This window comes from Echinops telfairi, unplaced genomic scaffold (genome assembly GCF_000313985.2).
Source record: "Echinops telfairi isolate 266 unplaced genomic scaffold, ASM31398v2 ScPeMD7_7468;HRSCAF=8506_0, whole genome shotgun sequence".
NCBI classification, from domain to species: domain Eukaryota; kingdom Metazoa; phylum Chordata; class Mammalia; order Afrosoricida; family Tenrecidae; genus Echinops; species Echinops telfairi.
The window spans coordinates 49,524,023-49,547,977 of record NW_022111369.1 but is presented as its reverse complement, the minus strand read 5'-3'; the positions used below and the strand labels follow the sequence as shown (position 1 = coordinate 49,547,977).

The 23,955-nt window shown below is 39.0% G+C and overlaps 1 protein-coding gene across 1 annotated transcript in view; it reads left to right on the top strand.

Moving 5' to 3' along the window:
• Window positions 1–14,159, top strand: part of MOB1B (MOB kinase activator 1B) — a 76,578-nt gene extending 62,419 nt beyond the window's left edge. The window contains exons 4-6 of the mRNA XM_045284176.1: window positions 1,422–1,555; window positions 6,993–7,156; window positions 12,985–14,159. Coding sequence (XP_045140111.1) covers window positions 1,422–1,555; window positions 6,993–7,156; window positions 12,985–13,062 — 376 coding nt within the window. The 3' untranslated portion in view covers window positions 13,063–14,159. The remainder of the gene's footprint in view (window positions 1–1,421; window positions 1,556–6,992; window positions 7,157–12,984) is intronic.
• The last annotated feature ends 9,796 nt before the right edge of the window (window positions 14,160–23,955 follow it).

Here is a 23,955-nt window from a genome sequence, read left to right as displayed (position 1 = left end):
ATAGTACAGGAACAGCGAAAAAGTGGAAGTCCCTCAAGGAGATGGATTGACCGAGTGGCTGCAACCATGGTCATACAGAATGCTTGGGATGATTATGGAGCAGGTGGTGTTTCATTCTGTCGTACATAAGGTCACGATGAGTTGGAACTGACTCAGTGGCATTTTCCAACAACATCTTGATTGCATAGTTGATCAATTTCAGGTTGAAGAAGGTAGTAGAATTCTTCACATTCTTCATCACTGACTTAGTGGTTGTTGTGTAAATTTGTATAGTTTAGTAACTGGGTTTCCTTGTAGATGTAGAAATAGATATTACCCCATTACAGATAGTGTTGTACTTCATTAGAGACCTTGAAATGTTTTCGATGATGAATGCAAAACCACTCCTCTCGAGTTTGTCATTCCCAGCGTAGTAAAACGTATCTGATTCAACATGCCCCAAACTAGGTAATTTCAGTTCTTTATCCGTACCATTTTATTTTTAACTACTTCCAATTTTCCTAAATTCATACTTCATATATTCCATGTTCACTTACTAATGGATATTTGAGCAATTCTCATTTGGAGTCTCATCAGCTAATGAAAGTCCCCAAAACTTGGCTCTTCCATGTCATTAATGTTGACTGTACTTTGAGAAGGCAACTCTTTCCCAATCATATTTTTAGTGCCTTCAAACCTGAGGGATTCATCTTTTGCTGTTATATCTGATAGTCTTCCACGGTTACTCATAAGTGACTGATTTTTCAGAAGTGATCAGCTTCTTCCTTAGTCATAGTTTGATCTTACTCTGGAAGTTCTGCTGAAACCCGTACCTTTGATTGACCCTGTTGATATTTGACATTGACCAGTAGCATAGTTGCTAGCATCACAGCAACACGCAAGTGACCACAATATGACAAACTGGTAGATAACTTATGAGTTCTTGGTTAATGTACTTAAATTTTGAGCCATTCTTTTCATTCATCTTACTTTGAATCTTCCTCTTCTGTATACTTAACGTTTAAAGCCCCAAGTTAAAAAGAGTACTGCACAAGGAGAAATATTTTTTAAGGGGGAAAAGCCCTAAAAAAACCATAAAGTTCAAATACGATCATCATAGTACCCAAAGGAACTTTGGTAACACTTTATTATTATGTTACATGGTAGAAAACTAAGTACAAAAATTAAGACGTGAGGAGAGCAATGAAACCCCACCTCCCCCAAAACAAACAAAAAACCCGGCTATGCAAGTGTCTGCTTAGTCTGGATCATGATAAATTTAAAATAACCCATTGGCTTTTCAAAATGCATCTCTACTGGAAGAGATGACTTAAAATATGTCTGTTTACACACTCATATACATATAAAAGTGCAATAGAAAAATATAAAATATATGTAGATGGATACTAATATTCTGTGTAATTTGTGTCTTTCCATTGCAGGTATGAGTATCACTGGGCAGATGGAACAAACATCAAGAAGCCTATTAAGTGCTCTGCGCCAAAGTATATTGATTACTTGATGACTTGGGTTCAGGACCAGTTGGATGATGAGACATTATTTCCATCAAAAATCGGTATGATTGTGATTCATTATGCTTTATCTAATCTTACATGTGTCTAGTATTGTTCCCCCTTGAGTCTACCTTTCTACTTCCAGTGGAGTCTTTCCATAGGGCTGTTTATATGTTATGTAGTTCCAAAAGTTCCTTTTCCAGAGTTAAAGTAAGCAAGCTATCCTTTGGGAAATGATAGTCCCTGCATTTAACATACTCCACAACTGATCCCTAATTCTGACTCATCATTACCCTATATAGAGCTGCTGAGACTGTAAATTTTGTGGAGAGCAGATATCTTTATATTTCTGCTGAGGAGCAGCTGGTGGGTTGAACTGCCAACTCTGTGTTTAGTAGGCCAATGCTTACCTCAGCCCCATGACACCACCAGGGCTTATCTATTTAATACAGCATTCTTAAGTACATACTTGTTGAAAGGTAGATTTATTAGAAAATAATGATCTCCTGATTTACGACAATCATTTTGTTAAATTTTTGATGATGTTTCCAATTAAAATATCACTGGTTGTATGATTAATATCAAAGAAATATGAAATATTCTTTGATTGATATTTGGTACTTGATTCTTTTAAATATTAAAGAAAATTAACTGTGACCGTCAAGCGAAGAAGAATAAATATATATCCTTATTGTTTAAGCCCTTTCAGGAGTTCTATATAGAAAAAGGTATGGAGGCTGCATCTTGCTACTCTGTAACCCCTCTGGTTACTTCAGGGAGCAGGAGATGTCCACATGCCTCTTCTCAGCCATTCTGGTGAGCATGTCTCTCTGGTCCTTGGCCTTGCACCCAGTTGGTCCTTTGACCTCTGGTCTGCTTCAGAAAGTGTTACCAAGTGCTCCTTCAGCATCTGTAAATGCTTAATGAGCATCTCACTCTGCAACCCAATCTCTTGCCACAAGCCAATCAATCAGGTTCACCAGTTCTGTGGGCGGGAAATCCCCTTGCTCTACCTCAGAGTCTGCATAGCAACTCTGGTCTGCCTTAGGGTCTAAGAGCTGTGGTCTCTGGTCTCAGCTGACTGTGCTACGTTTTCCATTTTAGATAGGGCTCTTGCATTCCCTCTGTCGGTGGCTTTTCTTTCTTGATGGTCTCACAGGCTTCCCTTCCTGCTTCCAAAGTGGTTCTCTCATTCCCATAGTAATGATGACACTGACCAGTTAGTTGCCTCTGTAAGTGTTCCGCACACTATGTGTGCAGGGTCTCATCTAGTCATTTGGTAGGAGTTACAAAGACATGGGTAGAAGGGCCATAGTAAGCAATTAACTACATCCCAACCTCACAAAACATTTGCCAACTCAACTTTTTGCAGTTGTACAACTTGTGAATCACCATTACTCTTAATCGGTGTAACATTTCCATTACCATTAACAGAAACTTGGTTTCCATAACTAATTACTACCTCTCTTTCCTTCTCCTCCTGAACCCCTATAACTACTTGTAAACCTCTGTCTGTATGCATTTATACTTTCATGTCCTTGTATATAAGTGGTATCCTACAATATTTGCCTTTTTGTGATTAACTTATTTTACTTAGTATAATGTCTTCAAATTTGGTAATGGAGAATATTTAAGTCTCCCTCTCTGGTCCTCAGCTTCTCAGCCATGTGGTCCCTTGGCCTCAGCTTCTATGAGCCAGGAAGCCAGCCTGTTGTCTGTCTCATAGCCTGTTCTATTTCACGGTCTCCTTTCTTCTACCTGTGATCTTGGCCAGACTCCTTTGCTCTGTCCTATTGTCTCTGTGTCACATCCTCTAGTGCTTCCAGTTTTGACCTCCACTGCTTTAGACGAAGATCTCAAACGTGTCCAATTGGTGGCTCTTCTTCCGTTATGGTCCTGGGAGTCCTTGTTTCTGTTTCTGAGATGGCTCATTCTTATGGCCAGGGAATTGGCAACTAAAACGGACCAATCCCTTCTGTTAGTGTTCACACACACCCTCTATTTGCATCCACCCACCTAATCATTTATTAGGAGTTGCAAAGACAGGTTAGAAGAACTATATTAAGAAATTTTACTTCACCACACTGTCCCAGGATCCATAGATGATCATACTTAACAAAGAATTTTAATTGTGTACATTTTTAATATCCTATCTTATTCATATGGTATTTATTATGAACATTAAGGTAAACTTCTCTATAATTTAAACAAGAAGCTCATCAGTATATATATGTCGGATAGTAACAAAAGGATATAATGGATACTAGTATACAGGTAATAACATCTGCTACATTCTCTTCCTTATTCAATGAGAAGGATTATTGAGTTTGTACCCAGTGTTAAATTTCATTGGTAGCAAAGAGGGGAGTTTGAATTTGGGACCCATGAAGTGAATCTTACAGACTCTGAAATTATGCCATTTTGGAAGAAAGATTTGAGGGATTGGTCCCCTTACATTGGCTTTAAGAACACATCTGTCAAGAGGAAATTGTTTTCCTCTAGAGAGTTCATGTGTTCTTACCTTGTTATATTTCTTACAAGTCTGTTTTCTGTTACTTTCTTTTGAGAAATTAAAGTTTTGTTCATTTAATGATTAAAAAAGTGACTATTTTTGAATACATAACAGTGTTTGAAAAGGGTGTGATGGAGGATTCAGAAATATATGTAATTTCTGTATTATGACCATTTAAACAGATTGATTGAATGTTTTAATCATTTTGGCACCTTGGTTATAAAAGAACTACTTTTTTTTATGACTGAATGACATAAACTTCATAGTGATTTTGGATGAGTGCCCACACCTTTCTTTATCTTCCATAATTTGTGCATTTAAAACTTTAAAAAATAAATTTAACCCAATTTCAGGCTTACATGAATTTTGTAAGGATTATCGAAGAATTTCTTTCTAGCCATCATCTAGGTCAACGGTTCTCAACTTGTGTGTCATGACCCCTTTGGGGGTCGAATAATCCTTTCACAGGGGTCACCTGATTCATAACAGTAGCAAAATTACAGTGATGAAGTAGTAACAAAAATAATTTTATGGTTGGGGAGTCACCACAACATGAGGAACTATATTAAAGGGTCGTAGCATTAGGAAGGCTGACAACCACTGATCTAGATTGTTACTTGAAAATATTTTACTACATTTGCTTGATCGTTCCTCTGTCATATATACACACTTTTGCACATACTCTCCTAGTTTTTTGCATCCTTATATTTTTTAAAGCAAAAGAAAATCTTTGGTTTTCATTTTAATTCACCTGAAATGTCTTTGGCCCTCTCTAATCTGAATATGGATACTTTAGTCTTACTTGGTCGTTCATAGCATTAACATTTTTGAAAAGTGTGGGTCCATTATGTTGTAGAATGTCTTTTCACTTTGGTTTTTCCTTTGTTTTTAACATGAGAGCAGGCTGTGTGGTGACTCTGAACCCAGTAATACTAATTGGAGTCCCTGGATGATACAAATGATTAACAGGCTCAACTACTAACCAAAACCTTCTACTAAAAGGTTGGGCAAGACCAACCAACCATTTTGATGCAAACTAGGTGGATCAGAATGGAGACCCAAAGCCCATCTGTAGACAAGTGGATATCCCCTCACAGAAGGGTCACAAGGAAGGGACAGTCAGCCAGGATGCAGTATAGCACCAACAGAACACACAACATTCCTCTAGTTCTTTAATGCTTCCTCCCCAACCACCCCCAACTATCATGACCCCAGTTCTACCTTACAAATCCGGCTAGACCAGAGCATGTGCACTGGTACAGATACGAGCTCTCAACACATGGAATCCAGAACAGATACACCCCTCAGGAACAATAATCGAAGTAGCGATACCATGAAGTGGGGGGAGAAAGGGAGAACCGATAGCAATGATTGACGTATTACCCCCCACCAACCCCGGGGATAAACAATAGAAATGTGGGTGAAGTGAGACATTGGATGGTGTAAGATATGAAAATAAAAATAATTTATAAATTATCAAGAGTTCATGAGGGTGGGGCAGGGAGAGTAAAAAGAGATAAAACCAAGGGCTCAAATAGAAAGAAAATGTTTTGGAAATGATAATGGCATATGTACAAATGTATTTGATATAATTGATGTATGACTTGTTGTAAGAGCCCCCAATAAAGTGAATTCATAGAAATAAATAAATAAAACAAAAGGTTGGGCATTTCCAAGTCCACCCATCCATGCCTCAGAAGAAAGGCATGCTGGCCTACTTTTAAACAAGCTGCTGAAAACGATGGAGTATAGCTCAGCTTACCTTACATAGGGAATCACCATTCAGTGGATCGACCTGAGGGCAAAGGGAATAAAACAATGTCAATATTTGACTTGTGCCTTTGCTAATTTGTGTCAAATTATCCATCTTAACAAAAGAGGTGAAATTTTTCATTTTTCTAGTTTTCTAATTTTTCAGTGCTATAAATGTGTGCTAATGGGAAAAACTGCACTCATTTAAGTGGAGACAGCAGTTAATTTCAGGGCAAATGTAGATCTGGAGTAGTAAGGGAAAAATTTCTATCATTTAAATATGAAAATACATTACAAGGATTTTAAATAAAACTGAATGTGATTAACGTAATAGTTGCGTTTAGCAAATAAACATTTTATTAGGGGCTCATACAACTGTTATTGCAATCCATATAAGTGGAGAGAAAATGTTTTGAGAATGATGAACTTGAGTTTTAGTTTTAGCTGGGAGCAGTGGTTAAAGCACTCAGCTGCTAACTACAATTTTTTTTTAAGTTCAGAAGCTCTGGCAACATAGTGGGCTAGCATTAATCTGCTAACCACAAAGTCAGTGGTTCAAGCACACCAACTACTCCTTGGGAGAAATTTGAGGCTATGTGACCCCATAAAGCTTTTAATAATTCTCAGAAACACAGAGGCAGTTTTCTGACCTTTAGGGTTGCTATGAGATGGAATTGATTAAATGGCTATGAGTTTGGTTTTTTAGGAAAGCAGTGGTTTATATTTGAAGCGAGTTATTGTTCTGTGCTGTCAAGCCTTTGCTGACTCTTTGACACTCTGTACAATGGGACAAATTGCTGCACCATCTTTATGATTGTTATGTTTCAACCAATTGTTGCTGCCACTGTGTCATTCTATCTTGAGATTGAGACTCTTCTCATTTTAGCCTATCCTCTTTACCAAGCATGATATCCTTCCCTGGGACTTGTACCTCCTGATGACATGTCTAAAGTATGTGAGTCAAGTCTAGGCATCTTTACTTCTCAGAAGCATTCTGGTTGTACTTTTAAGAAGCATAAAGGGCTATGACGAAGACTAGTTCTTATTCCATTGAAACTTTGGTTCATGATACATTGAGAACTTCTAAAAGGTATATTGGGCATATAGAGGTGTGATTTAGTAAATACTTCTTTTCATCCTTGTTTTTGTAATTTATGTTGCCATTTACTGACAAATGCATATTATTTTATTGCCATTTCTTATTATTAAGAACGTTTTTTAAAATTTGTTTTTAGGTGTCCCATTTCCAAAGAATTTCATGTCTGTGGCAAAAACTATACTCAAACGCCTGTTTAGGGTATATGCTCACATATATCATCAGCATTTTGAACCTGTGATCCAACTTCAGGAGGAAGCGCATCTCAATACATCTTTCAAGCACTTTATTTTTTTTGTCCAGGTGAGTTGGATTAGGAAGTCTTCAGTGCTTAATGTAAGCATTCGCCTACAGATTTTGTTTTTAGCAATTGTTTTGACATATAATTAATGTGCTACACAATTCAGTGGTTTAAATAGACTAAATGGAGTTGTGCAATCACCACCATCATCAATTTTAGAAAAGTTTCTGCATTCTTGCACCCATTCATTAGCTCCCATTACTCCCCAATCTCTCCTGCCATCATTCTAAGGAACGATTAATATAGTTACTTTGTCTGTAGATTTTCTTGTCGAGGATTTCATATTTTAAAAATCATACCAAAAAAACCCAACAATGACAAAAAAATAAAACAGAAAAACCTTAATCCAAAAGAAAGCAGAAGATAATTGGAACCAGAACAAATGAAAAGTTGGTCAAAAGGGAAAACAAAAAATATTTTAAATGTTAACCTAACTGCATTTGCAATAACTCATTTTCCAATTCACTCTGTGTGCGGGCAAGATTAGTCACACCCCTGCTCAGTGGTCCCGGGGATTGCAATGGAGGTTTAAGGTGTGAGGGGACTCTGTGAATGGATTTTCAGCATTTACTGTCATCCATAGCCGCCTCTGAGCTTAGATTTTATTATGTACAAAATCCTGGAACCACATGAGCTGGTGTGTTTTCTTCTGTGCAGACTTAGCCAGCACCTCACTTAAATAACTGCCTGTTTTAAGACAATCCTTTAAAATCATAGGTACCTATGAGGACCTAACGTCGGGGGTTTAAATGGAGAGAAAATGTTTTGAGAAACAGTGTACAAATGCGCTTTACACAATTGATGTGTGTATGGATTGGGATAACAGTTGTGTGAGCCCCTAATAAAATGTTAAAATAGAAAAAGAAAAAAAATCATAGGTACTTGTTCTTTTTTTATTTTTCTTTTTAAAATCATTTACTTGGGGACTCATACAGCTCTTATCACCATCCATCCATCCATCCATCCATCCATCCATCCATCCATCCATCCATGTGTCAAGCACATTTTTACATTTGTTGCCGTCATCATTCTCAAAACACCTTCTTTCTACTGAGCCCTTGGCATGGATATTTATTCTTTCTGATAGTCGACCACCATCTGATCTCTTTATTATACTTTGCGTTCATATCGTCATTGGTCACTTCATAATAGCATCTGTTGAGCAGGGCTACCCCATAAGAATTAATTATATTTAGATCAAGTCACTGAATTTTAAGGTGAATAATACATCCATGCTGTGGGGGTAGAATTTGCCATAATTCTATCTAGTTTGCATCCTCTTCTAAATGTACCATGAGAAATACTTGACCTTTTGTTTTCTAATTGCATGTATCTCCAAGAATGTGGCATGTAATTCAAGAATAGACCCGAGAGGTCTTACTTTAGATTTATTTCAGTTCACAGGCCATAATGGAAGGGCTGAATAAGGAACCTGGCTAGTGGGATGGAGTTTAATTTGCAACTCTCTTCAAACTCCTCCTATCCCCCTCCTAAAATACAGTACAGTAATTAGTATAACATAGCATAGTCTTGGCGAGAACTTTATATCAAAGAGTAATTGTATATTAAGAAAACATCCCAGCCCAGTCCAGATCAAGTCCATAAGTCCAATATTAGCCCAAATGTCAGATACCAGTCTATAAATTCCTCCTCAGACTCATAGAACACATGCAATGATGCTGAATGCTGGAAGATCACAAGCCAGTGGGTGGAAAGTCTTATGGATCCAGTGGCAGTTGAAGCATCTCAGTGCTGGCTTGCATCTCCATGTGGCTCCTCCAACTCCTGGGCTCTGACTCCATTAGCATAGCTCTATGTGGCTTGCCAACAGGAATGTGTAGCGGAGAATCTATGTGCCCTGCCTCCAGGGAGGAAAACAGGAGTTCCCAGAATCCTCAGGAGAAGGCCATGCCTACACAGAGGCATTATTGGCTATGGCCTGATTGACAGGCTAGACTCCACCCCTTCACAAGTTGACAGGAGGTTGTGTAACTGCCACACAAGGAAACAAGTGTCCAAAGGAGTACTTCATCCTAGAGTCCATTAGTCTTTGATATGGCTTCCTAGTTGAACTCTTAATTTCACCTGTTTGGTTTCGTCATCATTGAATTGAACCCAGAGACTGAGAGGGCCTATACTATTAGAGAAGCAGCCAGCAGAGATGAGAAAGAGCTGGAGATGAATGAAGTAACCAGCTTTTAATTTTTTAATGGTGGTAAAGAGGAGATAGATAAGAAGGGAGAAGTCCAAGGCTTGAATCTGTATCGTTTTTGTGTGTTTCTGGAGATATGTTTAGAAATTGTCAAAACTGTTCCTCCAACAGTTACTTTATTAGGGTGTCCCATGTATAGGCACTTACAGAGGCAAAAATGGTTTTAATGTTTGCATGTATGCTGTGATCTAAGGAAAATATGATTGCTACAGTTCAGGTTAGGGTGGTTTTAGAGAGGATATTTTCCTAGCCAGCTGTTAGTTTTACCTTACTTTATGAGCCCACTGTAGACTATATTTTCTTAATAGAGGATTAATATATATAGCATAACATCTGGTCCTGTTTATATCTCACAACACTGTGAGCTCTGTAAAGCTTTGCATTCATTACACAGCTTGCTCTTTCATTAGGCAAGAGGGACCTCTGCCTAAACCACCACAATTTAGGGGATCCTGCCCTGCGTCAGTCCCTGGGAAAGGACATCGTGCTCGGTAAAGTAGAGGGGTAATGAAAATGAGGAAGGCCCTTAATGAGATGGATCGACACCGTGGCTGCATCAACGGGAACAGTTGTGAGGATGACGCAGGACCAGGCAGTGTTTCGTTCTGTTGTGCACAGGGCTGCTGTGGGTTGGAACGGACTCCATGCACCCAACAACAACAGTAGCCCCAAGGGATATCTCCCCAGACCCCTTCCGGTGCACTCTTAGGTACCTGTAATCCCAGAATTCATTGTGCACATAGCCCTAAGTCCAGAAATCAGGATCTGCACAGATTTTCCCTTCTCTCAAGTGCAGGTCAAAGCTACTTATCTGTTAGTACAGGCCTGAAGGAAGGACAGATAGTGACAGTTTTTGTGTGAACATGTGAACATGTGGATGTCTGTCCCCATACAGGCAAGGCCCCTTGAGGTGTGGGATGGAGCTGGAGATGTTAAGAGTACGAAGGTGTGTGTGCTGAAGGTCAGAGACCTGGAGCTGGCTCTCCTTATGTTGCTGCTTTTCAGTACAAACTCCACAGAATTCTAAATTTGAATCTGCTTTCCCGGTCATGATGAAAGTGTATTTGTTAAGTTAGGAGAATATATATTTTAATACTTAATAGTTCAATGTATAACTTAAATGTTTAATCATGATATTCTATATCTATTGGTGTTCTTGACTCTGTAGCTGGAGAAAGAGGGCGCTTTCTACTCCTGTAAAAAGCTTTCTACACGTCAGTAACTCATGGGGCAGTTTATAGGATTGCTGTGAGTCATTGATTAGATGGCAGGGAGTGATGGCTTTATAAAATCCACCTGTCACTCCAAGAGAGAAAGGACCCACTGCTCCCATAAAGATGACACCTTCAGAAACTCAGATAGGGTTGCTGTGAGTCAGAATCAACTCAATAGCAGGGGGTAGTTGCTGTGCCTTTTTTGCTACTGCTGCTGCTGCAGGGGTGGATGGGTGGATAGTACGGGGGGCTAGAAATTGGGGTACTAACTGCAAGGTCAGAGTTTAAACCAACCAGCTGCACTTGAGAGAAAGAGGAAGATATCTGCTACTTTAAAGGGTTACAGTCTCAGAAATTCTATATAGGGTCATTATAAGTCAAACTTGACTGAGTGGCTGTAGGTTTTAGGAAAGGCAGTAAATCCTACATATTGGATGATAATATGTGAAAAGGCGTGGCAACTAACAATTTCTCAACAGTGGCGGATTATCTGTCACACACAAGAAACACATACTTGTCCAGCGTAGAATATTGAAAGATAAATACTTACTCAACCAAGTCCTGTACAACTCAAACCAAAAATATTCAATGAAGTAGAGACGTTTCTGACTCAGAGTGACCCCAATACTTCAATCCAAACTCACTACCATGGAATCTGAGATTGTCAGTGTTGACAGGAATTGAAGGGCCAGCCAGTCTTTCTCCTACAGACCTGCTGGTGGTTTGGAATTGTGGACTAGTGCACAGCCCAGTGCGTAACCACTACAACAGTAGGGCAGAGTGACCCTATTGGAGAGAGTGAAAAAGCTCCTGAATTTATAAATTTTTGTTGGAGCAGATAGCCTCCTTTTCCCCCATAGGTTTGAACCATCGACCTTGAGGTTAGCAGCCCAACACTTAACCCACTGCATCACAAGGTTCCTCCACCCCCATGATGTTCCTATGTGCATGTGCTTCCTCCCTCCCTCCCTCCCTTCCTTCCTTCCCTCCCTCCCTCCCTCCCATTTAAGTGGAGGTTTATAGTTCAGATTGTTAACTTAATGATCTTGAGTCTTGCAATTTATAGTGTAGGGGACTTCTATTTAAAATTAAACTTTAGAATGAAAGTTCTGAAGGAGTATGAATTAAATCAAGGCTTTCTTACTTGAGCTTTTGTTGTTGCCACTGAGTTGATTCCAACTCACGATGAACCCCATGAGTTATAGGGTAGAACCGCTTACTTGTAATCTTTATGGTAGATTACCAGGCCTTGTCTTCAGCAGGACCTGCTAACATCTAGGTTAGCAGTCAAGTACAAATGTTTGTGCTGCTCAGGAACCTTAGAGGATCTTAGTTTTTATATATTATCATCCTATCCCGAAACTGCCCCTGTGCGTTTCTGACAATAACTCTTTTTTTTTTAAATCATTTTATTAGGGGCTCATACAACTCTTATCACAATCCATACACACATCAATTGTGTAAAGCGCATTTGTACATTCATTGCCCTCATCATTCTCAAAACATTTCCTTTCCACTTAAGCCCCCGGCATTAGGTCCTCATTTTCCCCTCCCTCCATGCTCCCCCCTCCCTCATGAGCCCTTGATAATTTATAAATTATTATTTTGTCATATCTTTCCCTGTCTGACGTCTCCCTTCACCCACTTTTCTGTTGTCCGTCCCCCAGGGAGGGGGTCACATATAGTTCCTTGTAATCGGTTCCCTCTTTCCTACCCACTCTCCCTCTACCCTCCCTGTTTCGCCACTCACACCACTGGTCCTGTAGGTCTCATCCACCCTGGATTCCCTGTGTTTCCAGTTCCTATCTGTACCAGTGTACATCCTCTGGTCTAGCTAGACTTGCAAGGTGTAGAATTCGCTGACACTAACTCTTAATGGGTGTAGAAAGCCTTACCTTTCTCCCTAGTGGTCACCTATTACTCATTTTATTCTCATACTACATACTTTCAGATATGTTTGCTAATAACCAGGCTCTTAAGTAATGGTGAAGTCTGACGTTTGCCTGGTTGTTTTGTTGATTTTTTTTGTCACTGCTTAGTTGACTATATTTAAGTGATCCCCAGATTGTTCCTTTTTAAATAGCCTAGTGGTGAGAGAAATAACAGCAGCAGCAACTACCGTTATGAGTGTTTTCTTTATGCCAGACATTATGTGAATTGGTTTACATACAATATCACCGTTTGCTCTCAGAGTTTTCTAAAGTGGAGAGATGTATACGAGTACTACAGGTGAGAAAACTACAGGAGTAACTAAGTGATTCCCTTAACATCAAGTAAAAAAAAAAATCAAACCTAAGTTTATTTAATTCATAAGGTAATAAACTTACAAGTGTTAATAGAAATCTGCTATGGAACAAGATGTAAATAATGTCTTGCTCTTTTTTTCTTCATCTATCATGCATAGGAATTCAACCTTATTGATAGAAGGGAACTTGCACCACTCCAAGAACTGATTGAAAAACTCACCTCAAAGGACAGATAAAAGGATGCTGAGCTGTGCAAATTGTTCCTCAAATGGAGCTATGTGGAATATATTGGGGTTTTGTTGTATTTTGTTGTTTTTTATCTGGGCTCTTTTTGTGTTAGATTTAAAGGGCTTGTTTGGGTTCTTTTTTCTTTATTCTGTATTAATGAAATCATTCTATTGCTAGAGGCAACCAAGAACCAATCATAGGGGGGGTACATTTTTTCTTAGCGGTATAATACCTTTTGGACTTAGTTTTGTTTACCTGAGGAGTTTTCTCTGATAATGTGTGTTGAAAGAAAATACTTAATGATGGAACTGCTGATGGATGGGGTTCTGTGTTGTGTAAATTGTGACCCACTTATGAAGTTCTCAAAAGATTGATGTTTTTAAGTGCCTTGGCAGGCTCACTTCTGAGGTGCAAAGCACAGACACAGAATTGAACAGGGCTCAAAACAATATGAGAATTCCCAGGGCAGTTACTGATGCATGGTTTAAAGTATCTATGATAAAAGCCATAGTTTACCTAAATTGGTGATCTCTAGCTTTTACTACATTGAAGAAACATGATTTCTAAAGGTGTGCATGTAGAACATAAAAATATTAGTATTTCCTAATTATTTTTTATAGTGATGGTAATATATTCTGTTCTACAGATGCTTAAAGTTCTACAAGCAAGTCTTTTTCCATCTCTTGATATCTGTGATATTGAAAATTGAGGAAGTTGGAGTGCAATATTGTATTGAATTTCCACTCCTTTCTACATGTTAACTGTACTGTAGGTGTAAAAAATTCAGGTTATGTATAGGATTGCCATCTTCAGAGGTGATGCTGAACTGTGAGGTTTCTTAGCAATTGCCAAATGAGCCATAAGTCTACAGAAATCCCTTCTCTGAAGAGGAGAGGAGTGTGTGTTTGATTGAGAGGGTTAGTTTGTGTGGGGTGAGGGGTAAAAGGTGGGATTAAATAAGGGGGCGGGGGTGTCATATTCACGAAAGTCCTTTGTTCAGAATGGCATGAAGATTGTAATTAATGCTCATTAAGGAGGTCTTGAAGACACCATTTTAGGGATGAGCTTCTATGAGAAGTTACAATAAATTATTAATTTTAGGTTATTGCTGTTGAGTTGATTCTGCCTGATGGCACCCCTGTGTGTGCAGAGGAGAACTGCTCCCTAGGGTTTTCAAGGCCATGACCTTTCAGAAGCAGATCACCATGCTTGTCTTCCAAGGTGCCTCTGGTGGGTTTGAACTACCAACCTTTGGACTAGTTGTTGAGTACTTAACCATTTGCACCACCCAACCTAACCATTAAAAATGGAATTTAATACAATTGGGGGGGGACACTGATCACTTTTCAGTATATCCATTCAGTGAATGGAGCTGGTGTTTGCCTATCATTTAAAAATGATAAATTACATTATTTGTTTCTTACAGGTCCAATTTGAAGCATTTTGACTTCGGATCATTTCATTGTGAAAGGAAATCTTTTTCTTTGCAATGATATGAAATCACCATAAGCTAATTCAGTATTTATTAATTTTTGAATTTTATTTGCCTTGCCTTTCTAGTGAATTATCTCCAGTAACAAAATCAGAAATTTAGTTTTAAAAATAAAATATTAACATTTCACTTTTATTCTTCAAAAATGGTGTGATTTTAATTTTGTCACTTCTTATAAAATATGCGTCCTTCAATTAGATTTTTTGTAGACTAGAAATGGTTGATTTGAAATTGCATAGCAGTGATATGATTTAATGCCATTAAAATTATCACTAGGAATTGCCTTCTCCATTTCATTTCTAGCCATCATTAAGAACCACTGGTTGAAAGGATCAGGAGAACTATGACAAGGCAGATGTAGTGAGCATTCATTGGTAATGATGATTCCTAACTTACAGTGAGAGCCAGCTGGTTTCTTTAAAACAAATCTCTTAAGTTCCATACAGATAATGTCAACCACTATAAGTTGAAAGGAGTTAAATGATTTTTAGTTATATTTACATAAGAAAATGAAGCACATTATTCAAATTGTTTTCCACACTGCATTTAGACTTCATATAACCTAATAACATAGAGATTGCAATAGCTGAGTACAGAGAGAATCATGAAAAATTGTTCTTGCTCTTATAAGCCTTACATTAAAGTGTAAAAACGGGGAGATATTTCCATAAATTAATATTTAGGAGTAGGACCTACTCTCCCAATATTTGTAGACAGGTGTCTGTTTTCACTGTGCCAGAATCTCAGGTGCCTACTTCCAAGTATTCCTTGAATCAAAGTTATTGAGAGTTAAGGAGATAATTTATGTGTGTCTGTATGGTAACAGAATATAGGCATTCTCCCCAGAGTATAGGAGGGGCCTGGCGTTGTACTTGGTATTACATAGCTATGTGAAGGGGAAAACACTCAGAACATGTGATAAATCACATTTGCTTTGATTTGGATGTTTCCCAATGAAGTTACTAGAATGCTCTGTATAAAATAAGGATCAAAGCTTGGTTTTGCAGCAGATATTACTTATAAATAATCTATTGGCCTCTCTTCAGATCTCCTTGTTTAGGTTATAAGTACTCAAGATAATTATTTTCCCTCTGTTTTTCATAAAGGCATATAAAATAGATCATGAGTTTTGTCATCCTCTGATACAAGCATCTTTTAAAAAATAGTAAGTTAACACAATTTCTCTGTCACTTGAAATAATGCTTTGATTAGATGTTGATATGAAGCAAATGTCAGAATTACTTTAAATGATGGAGTACTACTGGTGGTGGAGAGAAATTAAAAAGAGGAAGAGTGAAAATCTCTTTGTTAGCAGTAGATGGTGCTACTGGCTTTCATTTGCTGACTTGATCAGCAAAGTCATTCAATTACCCTAAAACAGGAAATGAGTGTGAGCTGGCATATATTTGAAGGTCGATTTACCTTCAACAGAGATATTCTAGATGGCTATCTCTTACAACTTTTCCCTGTATTTGCCCTGTGTAAATTCTAAATGGTCAGCATAAAATGTATTAGGTAGAAGGTACATTGATTATCTCAATCTCAGACTGAGTGACACCTGGCTTATCAGAAAAAAGAAAGCACGACAGTTTCTTTTATGCAGAAAATAGAAATGATGTGGATATGAATACTTTACATATAATCACCCAACCGCATTTCATTAACTACTAGCATTTTCCATGCTTACGGAAAAATGGCAAAATGACGCATTTCTTTTATATCCTTCTCTGGTCCCTCTCTGAGAGAGGTTCTGATGACCACCGAATGATAGAAAGTTGATGAAAATTTTAAATTAACTTTTCATTTCTATTTATTCATGAATTTTTGAAGCCCTCTCATTGAAATTAAGATACAATCAAGCTGTAGGACTTTCTTTTAAAGTAACTACTGTACATCATACCTTAAACATCCACACGAGAGTTGATCTTCCCAGTCGTTCTCTTCAGGACACTGCTTATTGCTGAAAACGTAAAACACCCTTGAGAACGTTAGCTTAGGACTATGCAACAAAGCTCATCTTATAATTTTATTTGCGGCATTTTGAGATGACTTACTTTATTCACCAGGCCAGCTCTGACGTGTCTGTCTTACAACAACTAAATCATGAGAAGAGTTCAATAGCATAGTTCTTAGATTCTGAATTTGCAGAAAAAAATGTTTTAAGCATTAGTAGCATCGTTGAATCTGGGAATAGTTTCTTGTCGCTGTGTTGAAGTGGGCAGTATCATTTGGATGTATTGGTTATATTTTAAATTAAGTTCTATTATCTTGCAGTTGAATGTAATTTTAAAAATCAAGGACTTTCTCTAGGGACTTTTTTCTCTTTTTTTATTCCTTTGCCTAAAAACTTTTGAATTCTATCTCGACTACTGTAGGATTATTTTGACTGAGGAGATAATATGGAAAAATAGATTTATTATTTAAGATAACAGCTTAAAGAAACAACATTCTTTACCTCCCTTATCTATGTTTCCTGTGGAATTTTACTTTTTTAAAAAAATTTTACACTTTTAAAAATGTCTTTTGAGAAGATGTGGGACCAGAATATATTTGTAATGTGAAAATGTGATGGCATACCAACAAGAAAACTTATTTTACTTTGAAACTTAGCTCTGGGATATTAAGAATATGCCAGTTCTTAAAAACACTATGCTAGATTTGTACTTTAAGGACCACTAATAAAATAATTATCTGTGTTTTGGCATAATGTTAATATTTACCAGAGGAATCACTGTTGTTCACTTGTCATTTTAATGACATATAAGACGGTAAGTGTTTACAGGTAAAATTCTCTCAAGATTTCATGGAAAAGCATACGATGTAACCAAAATTCTGACTGCAGATGATTTGAATTTTTAAGGCTTTTTCTCAAAAGCTAAGCAGAGAAGTCAGTAGCAATTTTCATCTGAAGTGTGATGTTACAGATTTGAATTTTAGAAAAATCATTCTACAAGCCTTGAGGAAGATGGGTGTGAAAGCTCAAAGAAACAAGTGAGGGTCTCCTGCAGTGGGTGAAGAGGGAGATGACAACAAACCCAGGAGAGCTGCAACTCAGCACAATTGCTTTGTTTTCTGGCCTTTGACGGAGTACATGGCCTAACCATGTTTCTATTGCTGGTTTTAGTGGGAAATATTCGTGCTTTCCTTCTCTGACTGGTTGTAACAAAACTACATTGGATCTTAGCAGGTTCCAACTTTTACAGGTTTTACGGTATAAAACTACTCCATCCCTGCCACTTGTAACCGTCTTGATACTTTTAGCAAGTTTTGACAAAAGAGAAAAAATTCAGATGAAAATATTTAGCACTTTCAGCTTTAAGTGTGATACGAGTTTCTTTTTCTCCATTAAGCATCTGTAATGGAAACACTTTGGGTGATAGTTTTCAAACATAGTAAAATCACTGGCCTTTCCAGCTGTAGGTGACCATCACCTCCTTCCTGGAGGTAAATTGTCTTCTTTCAGCTGTTGACTTTCTCATTCCTATGCCCTCCTCCCCCCTCCATCACCACCACCACTTTGAAAACAAAAGAGGTTGATTCTTTCAGTCTCAAGGTGAGTGATTCTGAAGTACAGCCAACCTTTGAACAACATGGGTCTGAGTGTGTGTCACATGGCACTGTAAGTCGATACTTGTGTAATACTGGCAACACTTGAGCTCATGAAATAGCAACAGGCAGAAAAAGAGAAGAAAACCCATGTATAAAAGGGTACAGTTCAAATCTGTGTTCCGGGGTCCACTGTAAAATATATGTGGAGTTGGGCTGTATGGGAAGCAGGCAATCCTAACCTCTGTGTAAGGGTCCTGTCAGTAATATAGATTTCAATTGGAAGATGCAGTTTTTGTTACTTTTGTTTTGATCGGCGACTTTCTTTCAAGTGGGTCACTGAAGCTGTTTGTTAGTAATAGTTTTTGTTAATATTTAATTTCATATATTTTAATATTAAATTCTTCCAGGGGGGTGTTTCTTCCAGTTTTGCACACTTTTCCAGTTTTCTTGGATTTTGAAATATTTAATTATTTAGGTTGTAAGATAGTGCATTTTATTTTCAGAACACTTTTTTCCATATATTGGTCTTCAGAGATGACTATTTTTAGGGGCAATAATTTTTACAGTCACTAAATTGAACTTTTTATTTTTGTACATGTATAAATGGGGTGATGAGGGCACTAATCAACCCTTTAGAGAACACTTAGTTTTGTCTGAGCTTTTCCTCCACATTTGCTACTTAAAATTACCAATGGCAACAATGCCATCAAATCTAGGTTGAGGGAAAATACAATAAATATGAGAACACTTAGATTGAATAGGAACAATTTCTGATGACAAATGCAGGAGACTACTGTGTATACCATATAATCCGAGCTTAACAGCAACACACTGTGCAAGTGTGGGAAAGAAGGCCTACGGGTGGGGATCCTGCTCTCACGAACATAGACAATTCTCTGTATATTAAAGCAGCTGCAATGGGGAAAAGAAAACAACACGAGATGCTATATTTTAAGCTAACTGTGCCAAGATTACTCAAATTATAGTTATCGTTTAAAGTTTACTTTGTTTTAAGGGGATTGTGAATGTCAGAAAAATCTGTAATATGTTTCATTTGAGAGATGTAAATAATGTATACAGACTTATGTGATGGTATGGGAAATATTTAAATTCTTGGTTTGTTTTTTAAAGATCAAACTGAATGATGTTTATAAAAAAATTAATAAATTGATATGTTTGGCCATGAACTCTGACTTTGTATTCCTGTTTATTTTTGCTATGTTTGCATCGAACGCATTTCTGGAGAAGCATGGAAAGTACATGAATTATGTTGAGCATTTAAAATGGGCTAGGTGTCATTTTCTCTAGTGTTCACAACACCCCTGGAAGCGAGTACTCCACTGTTTTGAAAACTGTACCTCAGAAGTGGAGCACATGACTGAGCTGGACTACAATTTAAGCACAAGTAGACCTGACTTTGAAGCCAGTGGGTTTTTTGGTTGTTGTCTGCTGCTTTAACATGTATTAATACCATGAGAAGAATTAATAAAGTAAAATTGTTGACCTTTCCATCTAGCTAAGGCATTACCCAATATTTTATCTGTTATATACCATTAAAGAGTATTAAACGATGTTTGAGATTGCAAGCTGAAGCCCCCTACCTTTTAAATGGAAATGTGTACTTGAGTAGTATTTATGTTAGACCACCCAGTTGAAACTCTTGGCAGTAATCACCACAGTTGCCTAATGTCATTAATTGGTATTTGGGGACAAGAGGAGTAAAGACACTGAGCCACATTGTGTGGACCATGCCTGCATGCTTTAAAAACACATTGCAAATACTACCCTTACAGAGCATCTACTGTGTGTAAAGAATCAGTGAAATATTTTGATAGGTTCATTTGCCGCAATTAAGTTTAAACTATCAATTCCTCCCTGTCTGAAGGTATTGCTATGAAAGCCTGCTGGGTGTCAGCTGTCAACGACTCCATGTACAAAGGAACACCACCCAGTCCTATGCCGTCCTCATCCTCAGGAACGGTTATAGTTGAGCCCATTGTTGTCGCTAATGTGTCAGTCCATCTCCTCAAGGGTCTTCTTCATTTTCATGGACCCCCCCCCCCACTATCAAGCATGATGTCCTTCAGAGGTCGCCCCCTCTTATAACATGTACAAAGTATGTGAGACAGTCTTGAAATCCTCCCTTCTAAGGAGCATTCTGGCCATAATTCCCCCAACACAGATTTGTTCCTTCTAGCAGTGCTGGGATTTTCAGTATTTTTGCCAACATTGTAAGGCATCAGTCCCTCGGTCTTCAGTATTCATTGTGCAGATGTATATGAGGCAATTGAAAATACCATGAGCTGCCACACTTTAGTATTCAAGGTGACATCTCTGCTCTCTAACATTTTAAGGAGATCTGCAATACATTGTTTGACTTCTTGGCTGCGGCTTCATGGGTTTTGATTGTGGCTCCACACAAAATGAAGCCATGTCATTACTACTGTCAAGTTGGTGCCAACTCACTGAGCCTGCTGTGTTGCACCAGAGCAGTATGCCAGCTTCACGACTGTCTTTTGTCAAGGCACTTCCTCGTTTTAGCTGCCCCTCTACCAAATATGGTGTGCAAGCATGCTGGCTGTACCGCTTCCAAGACAGATGGGTTTGTTCTTTGGGTAGTTCCATCGTTAACCTTTGATTTCCCTTGGCAGCACCATAATTGAGATGCACCCATTATTCTTCAGTCTTCCAACATCCACGTGCATATGAGGCAATGGAAAGTATCATGGCGTGCATCAGGCACAGCCAAGCTGACTCTTAAGTAACTCCTTGCTTTTCAGTTTGGTGCAGCAGATTACTCCAATATAAGTGCCTTTTGATCTCGACAGCTGCTTTCATGAGCATTGATTGTGGATCCAAGCAAGACAAAATCCTTGACCCTTCACCTTTTCTCCATTTACCATGATGTTACCTATTGGTCCAGTTGTGAGGTCTTCTATACACTGAATTTTAATCCATATTGTAGGCTGCAATCCTTGATCTTCATCAGCAGGTGCTTCAAGATCTCACTTTTCAGCGAGCAAGGTTGTGTCATCTGCATATTGCAGGTTGTTATTAAGCTTTCCTCCCATCTGATGCCACATTTTTCTTAAAATCCAGCATCTTGTTATTTACTCAATGAGATTATGGAAACCTTTATTAAACAAACAAAATCAGAATGGGAAGCTATTGGCCTCTGGTAGGTTCCCCTCTCCTCTCTCCTGTCCTTGCTCCCCTGTTCCCTTTACCCTTGTCCTCCTTCCCCTCCCTCTATACATGTGGACCACCAAGCGGGGCTGAGGTGAGCATTCTACTATGAAATGTGTCTGACTCCATTATTTCAATCTCTCTTATCTCATGCTCTCTAGGACTTTAATATTTATACATCTCAATCATACAATTGCTCCTTTTGAACCCATGATTAGTGGGGGGCTGTCCATTCTCCCCCACATGTCAAAATGGCAATTTGAGCATCCTCAAGGGACTCCAATAATGTTCTCTCCATTTTGTGGGAACAAAAGTCTGAAGCGGGGTTACAGATGTATAGGGTGGATAGGATAAGGCATCCTAATGAAGTTGTCATGGGATAATCCTTGCTAGCCTCACAGAAACAGTATGTGCATTGTGATGGGGAGAAAATTCCTTGGTATAATTTTCCTAGCTTTTTTCTCACCAGTGCAATTTTCAGTTCCTTACTCCTTCCTAAAAAGCCCTGACATCAAGATTACTCCTTTGGAGTATATTACCCCCACCAAAATGTGATAATCCTGGTCTTTCCAGTGTCCCAGAACCCCCAGAAGAGGTGTGCCATCAGGTATGTGGCTCAGCCCTCCACTCAGTGTGACTCAGAGTGGAATGTGTGGGGTTTCATAAATGGGCCTACTCCAACCAGAAAGCACATCTGAGATCATCTTCATTCTCCACACTTCCAATCCAACCTTTGCACTATGTTGCCGTTTTGATGTGTGGGTGCCTCTTCTGTGGAAATCACACTTGGGGGTTTCTACTCCTATAACCATAGATCCGTATGAGATGTCTTGATTTCTACTTTCTGCCTGTTTGAAGGCCTCAGAGACTCATTATGACTTACTCTTTTCTCAGTACTTGCCAACATCCTTACCATTTCATGGGCTTCTCAAGCTTTAGTATGAAATGTCACACTACAGTGCAGCGAATTATTTATTTATCTTGCATTGAATTATTTAATGTGACTCTTAATAGCCATAGTTTCTGTAACTCCCTCTAAAGGACCTTTTACCGAAAGGATTGGGTAAGAGAACATGAGGGAAGAGGTTATGTGATTCAGCTGTGAGTGATCGTCATCCTGCTGGGTGGGAACGCAGTCTCTGAAGCAGGAGTGCGGGATTTCACTATCAGTAAGAGAAGAGCCAGGAGTGGAGACGTCCTTTGGACCCCTTGATCCAGGAGATGGCTTCGCTGCCACAGTAGCAGCAACAGCAGAACCAGGAGCCAGAGCAAGAGACCAAGAGGTGGACTTCCCCGCCCACAGAGCAAGTAAAGCGGAGGACTTCTGGACAGGAGGCTGGCTTGTGGAATGATTGGAATAACTGGATTTGTTGTCCCACAGATCTGGAAATGAGTGCTTTTGAGTTGAGGCTTGGTAGAGTTGCATGCCCTTTGGACATTTGTTAACTCACTGCCCCTGTGTCAATTCTATTCATAGATACACTGTGAAACATAGAACTGCGCCATGTAGCGGTTCCAAGACTGAACATCTTTACCAGAGTAGATAGCCCCATCTTGCAAGGATCGGTGGATAGATTCAAACTGCTGACTTTGCATTTAGCAGCCCAACCTGTAACCAAGTGCACCACCAGGGCTCCTGCAGTAATCCCATTGGAGGGCCCGAGATGAGCTCCTCTGGCTTCCCTGTTGCCAAGAGCCAGGAGTCAGACATGTCTCCACTCTCCATCCTTCGCACGCTTGTCGTTCTTGCCACAGCACTCTACATCTATGCTAGGTTTGATAATTCATTGTTAATGGCCACACAGTGCACAGTCAGTACTCACAAGGGGGTTTATTCGGGAAGTTACTTGGTTGCCATAAGTCAGGATCAGTAAACAGTAATGATACATCCTTGGTCCACAGCAGCACTGGTCCTCAACCAGCAGCCAAGTCTCTCTCCAATCCTCAGCTTCTTAGACACAGGATCCCTTGACTTCTGCCTCTTGGGGCCAAGAAGCCAAGGCAGGATGACTGGAGGGTACCCCATATTCTTGGTGCTGCTCCTCTGGGTCTCTGCCAGTTTGTGGTGCCCCTGGTCTCTGTCTCTGCCTCTTCAGGCAGAGATCTGTCCTGCTCTTCAGATGGTCCTTGGATGGCTCTTAGAGAGGCATGACTTAAAAAACAATTTTTTATTGCGCTATAATTAACACATCATGCAATTCAGTAATAGTTCAGTCATATTAAGAAGGTTGTGAAATCATCAACACAATCAACTTTGGAACATTTTCTTCCTTATTCCCATTGGTGTTGATGCCACATTTTCCTGCCCTCCCCTTCCCTTGCCCATGGAATCAGTGCTGACTCAGCCACTCCCCTGTGGGTTTCTGAGACTAATTGTTTACGGGAATAAAGAGCCATATTTATTCTGAAGAGCTGCTAGTGGTTTCAAACTGCCAACCATAAGGATCACAGCCCAGCTCGTAATCCCTACACCACTACGGCTCTTGTGCCAATCAGCAATTTTTTTCCCTCTTTTTTAACATTTTATTAGGGGCTCATACAACTGTTATCCCAATCCATACACACATCAATTGTGTAAAGCGCATTTGCACATCGTTTCTCAAAACATTTTCTCTCCATTTAAACCCCCGACATTAGGTCCTCATTTTCCCCCTCCCTCCCCGCTCCCCCCTCC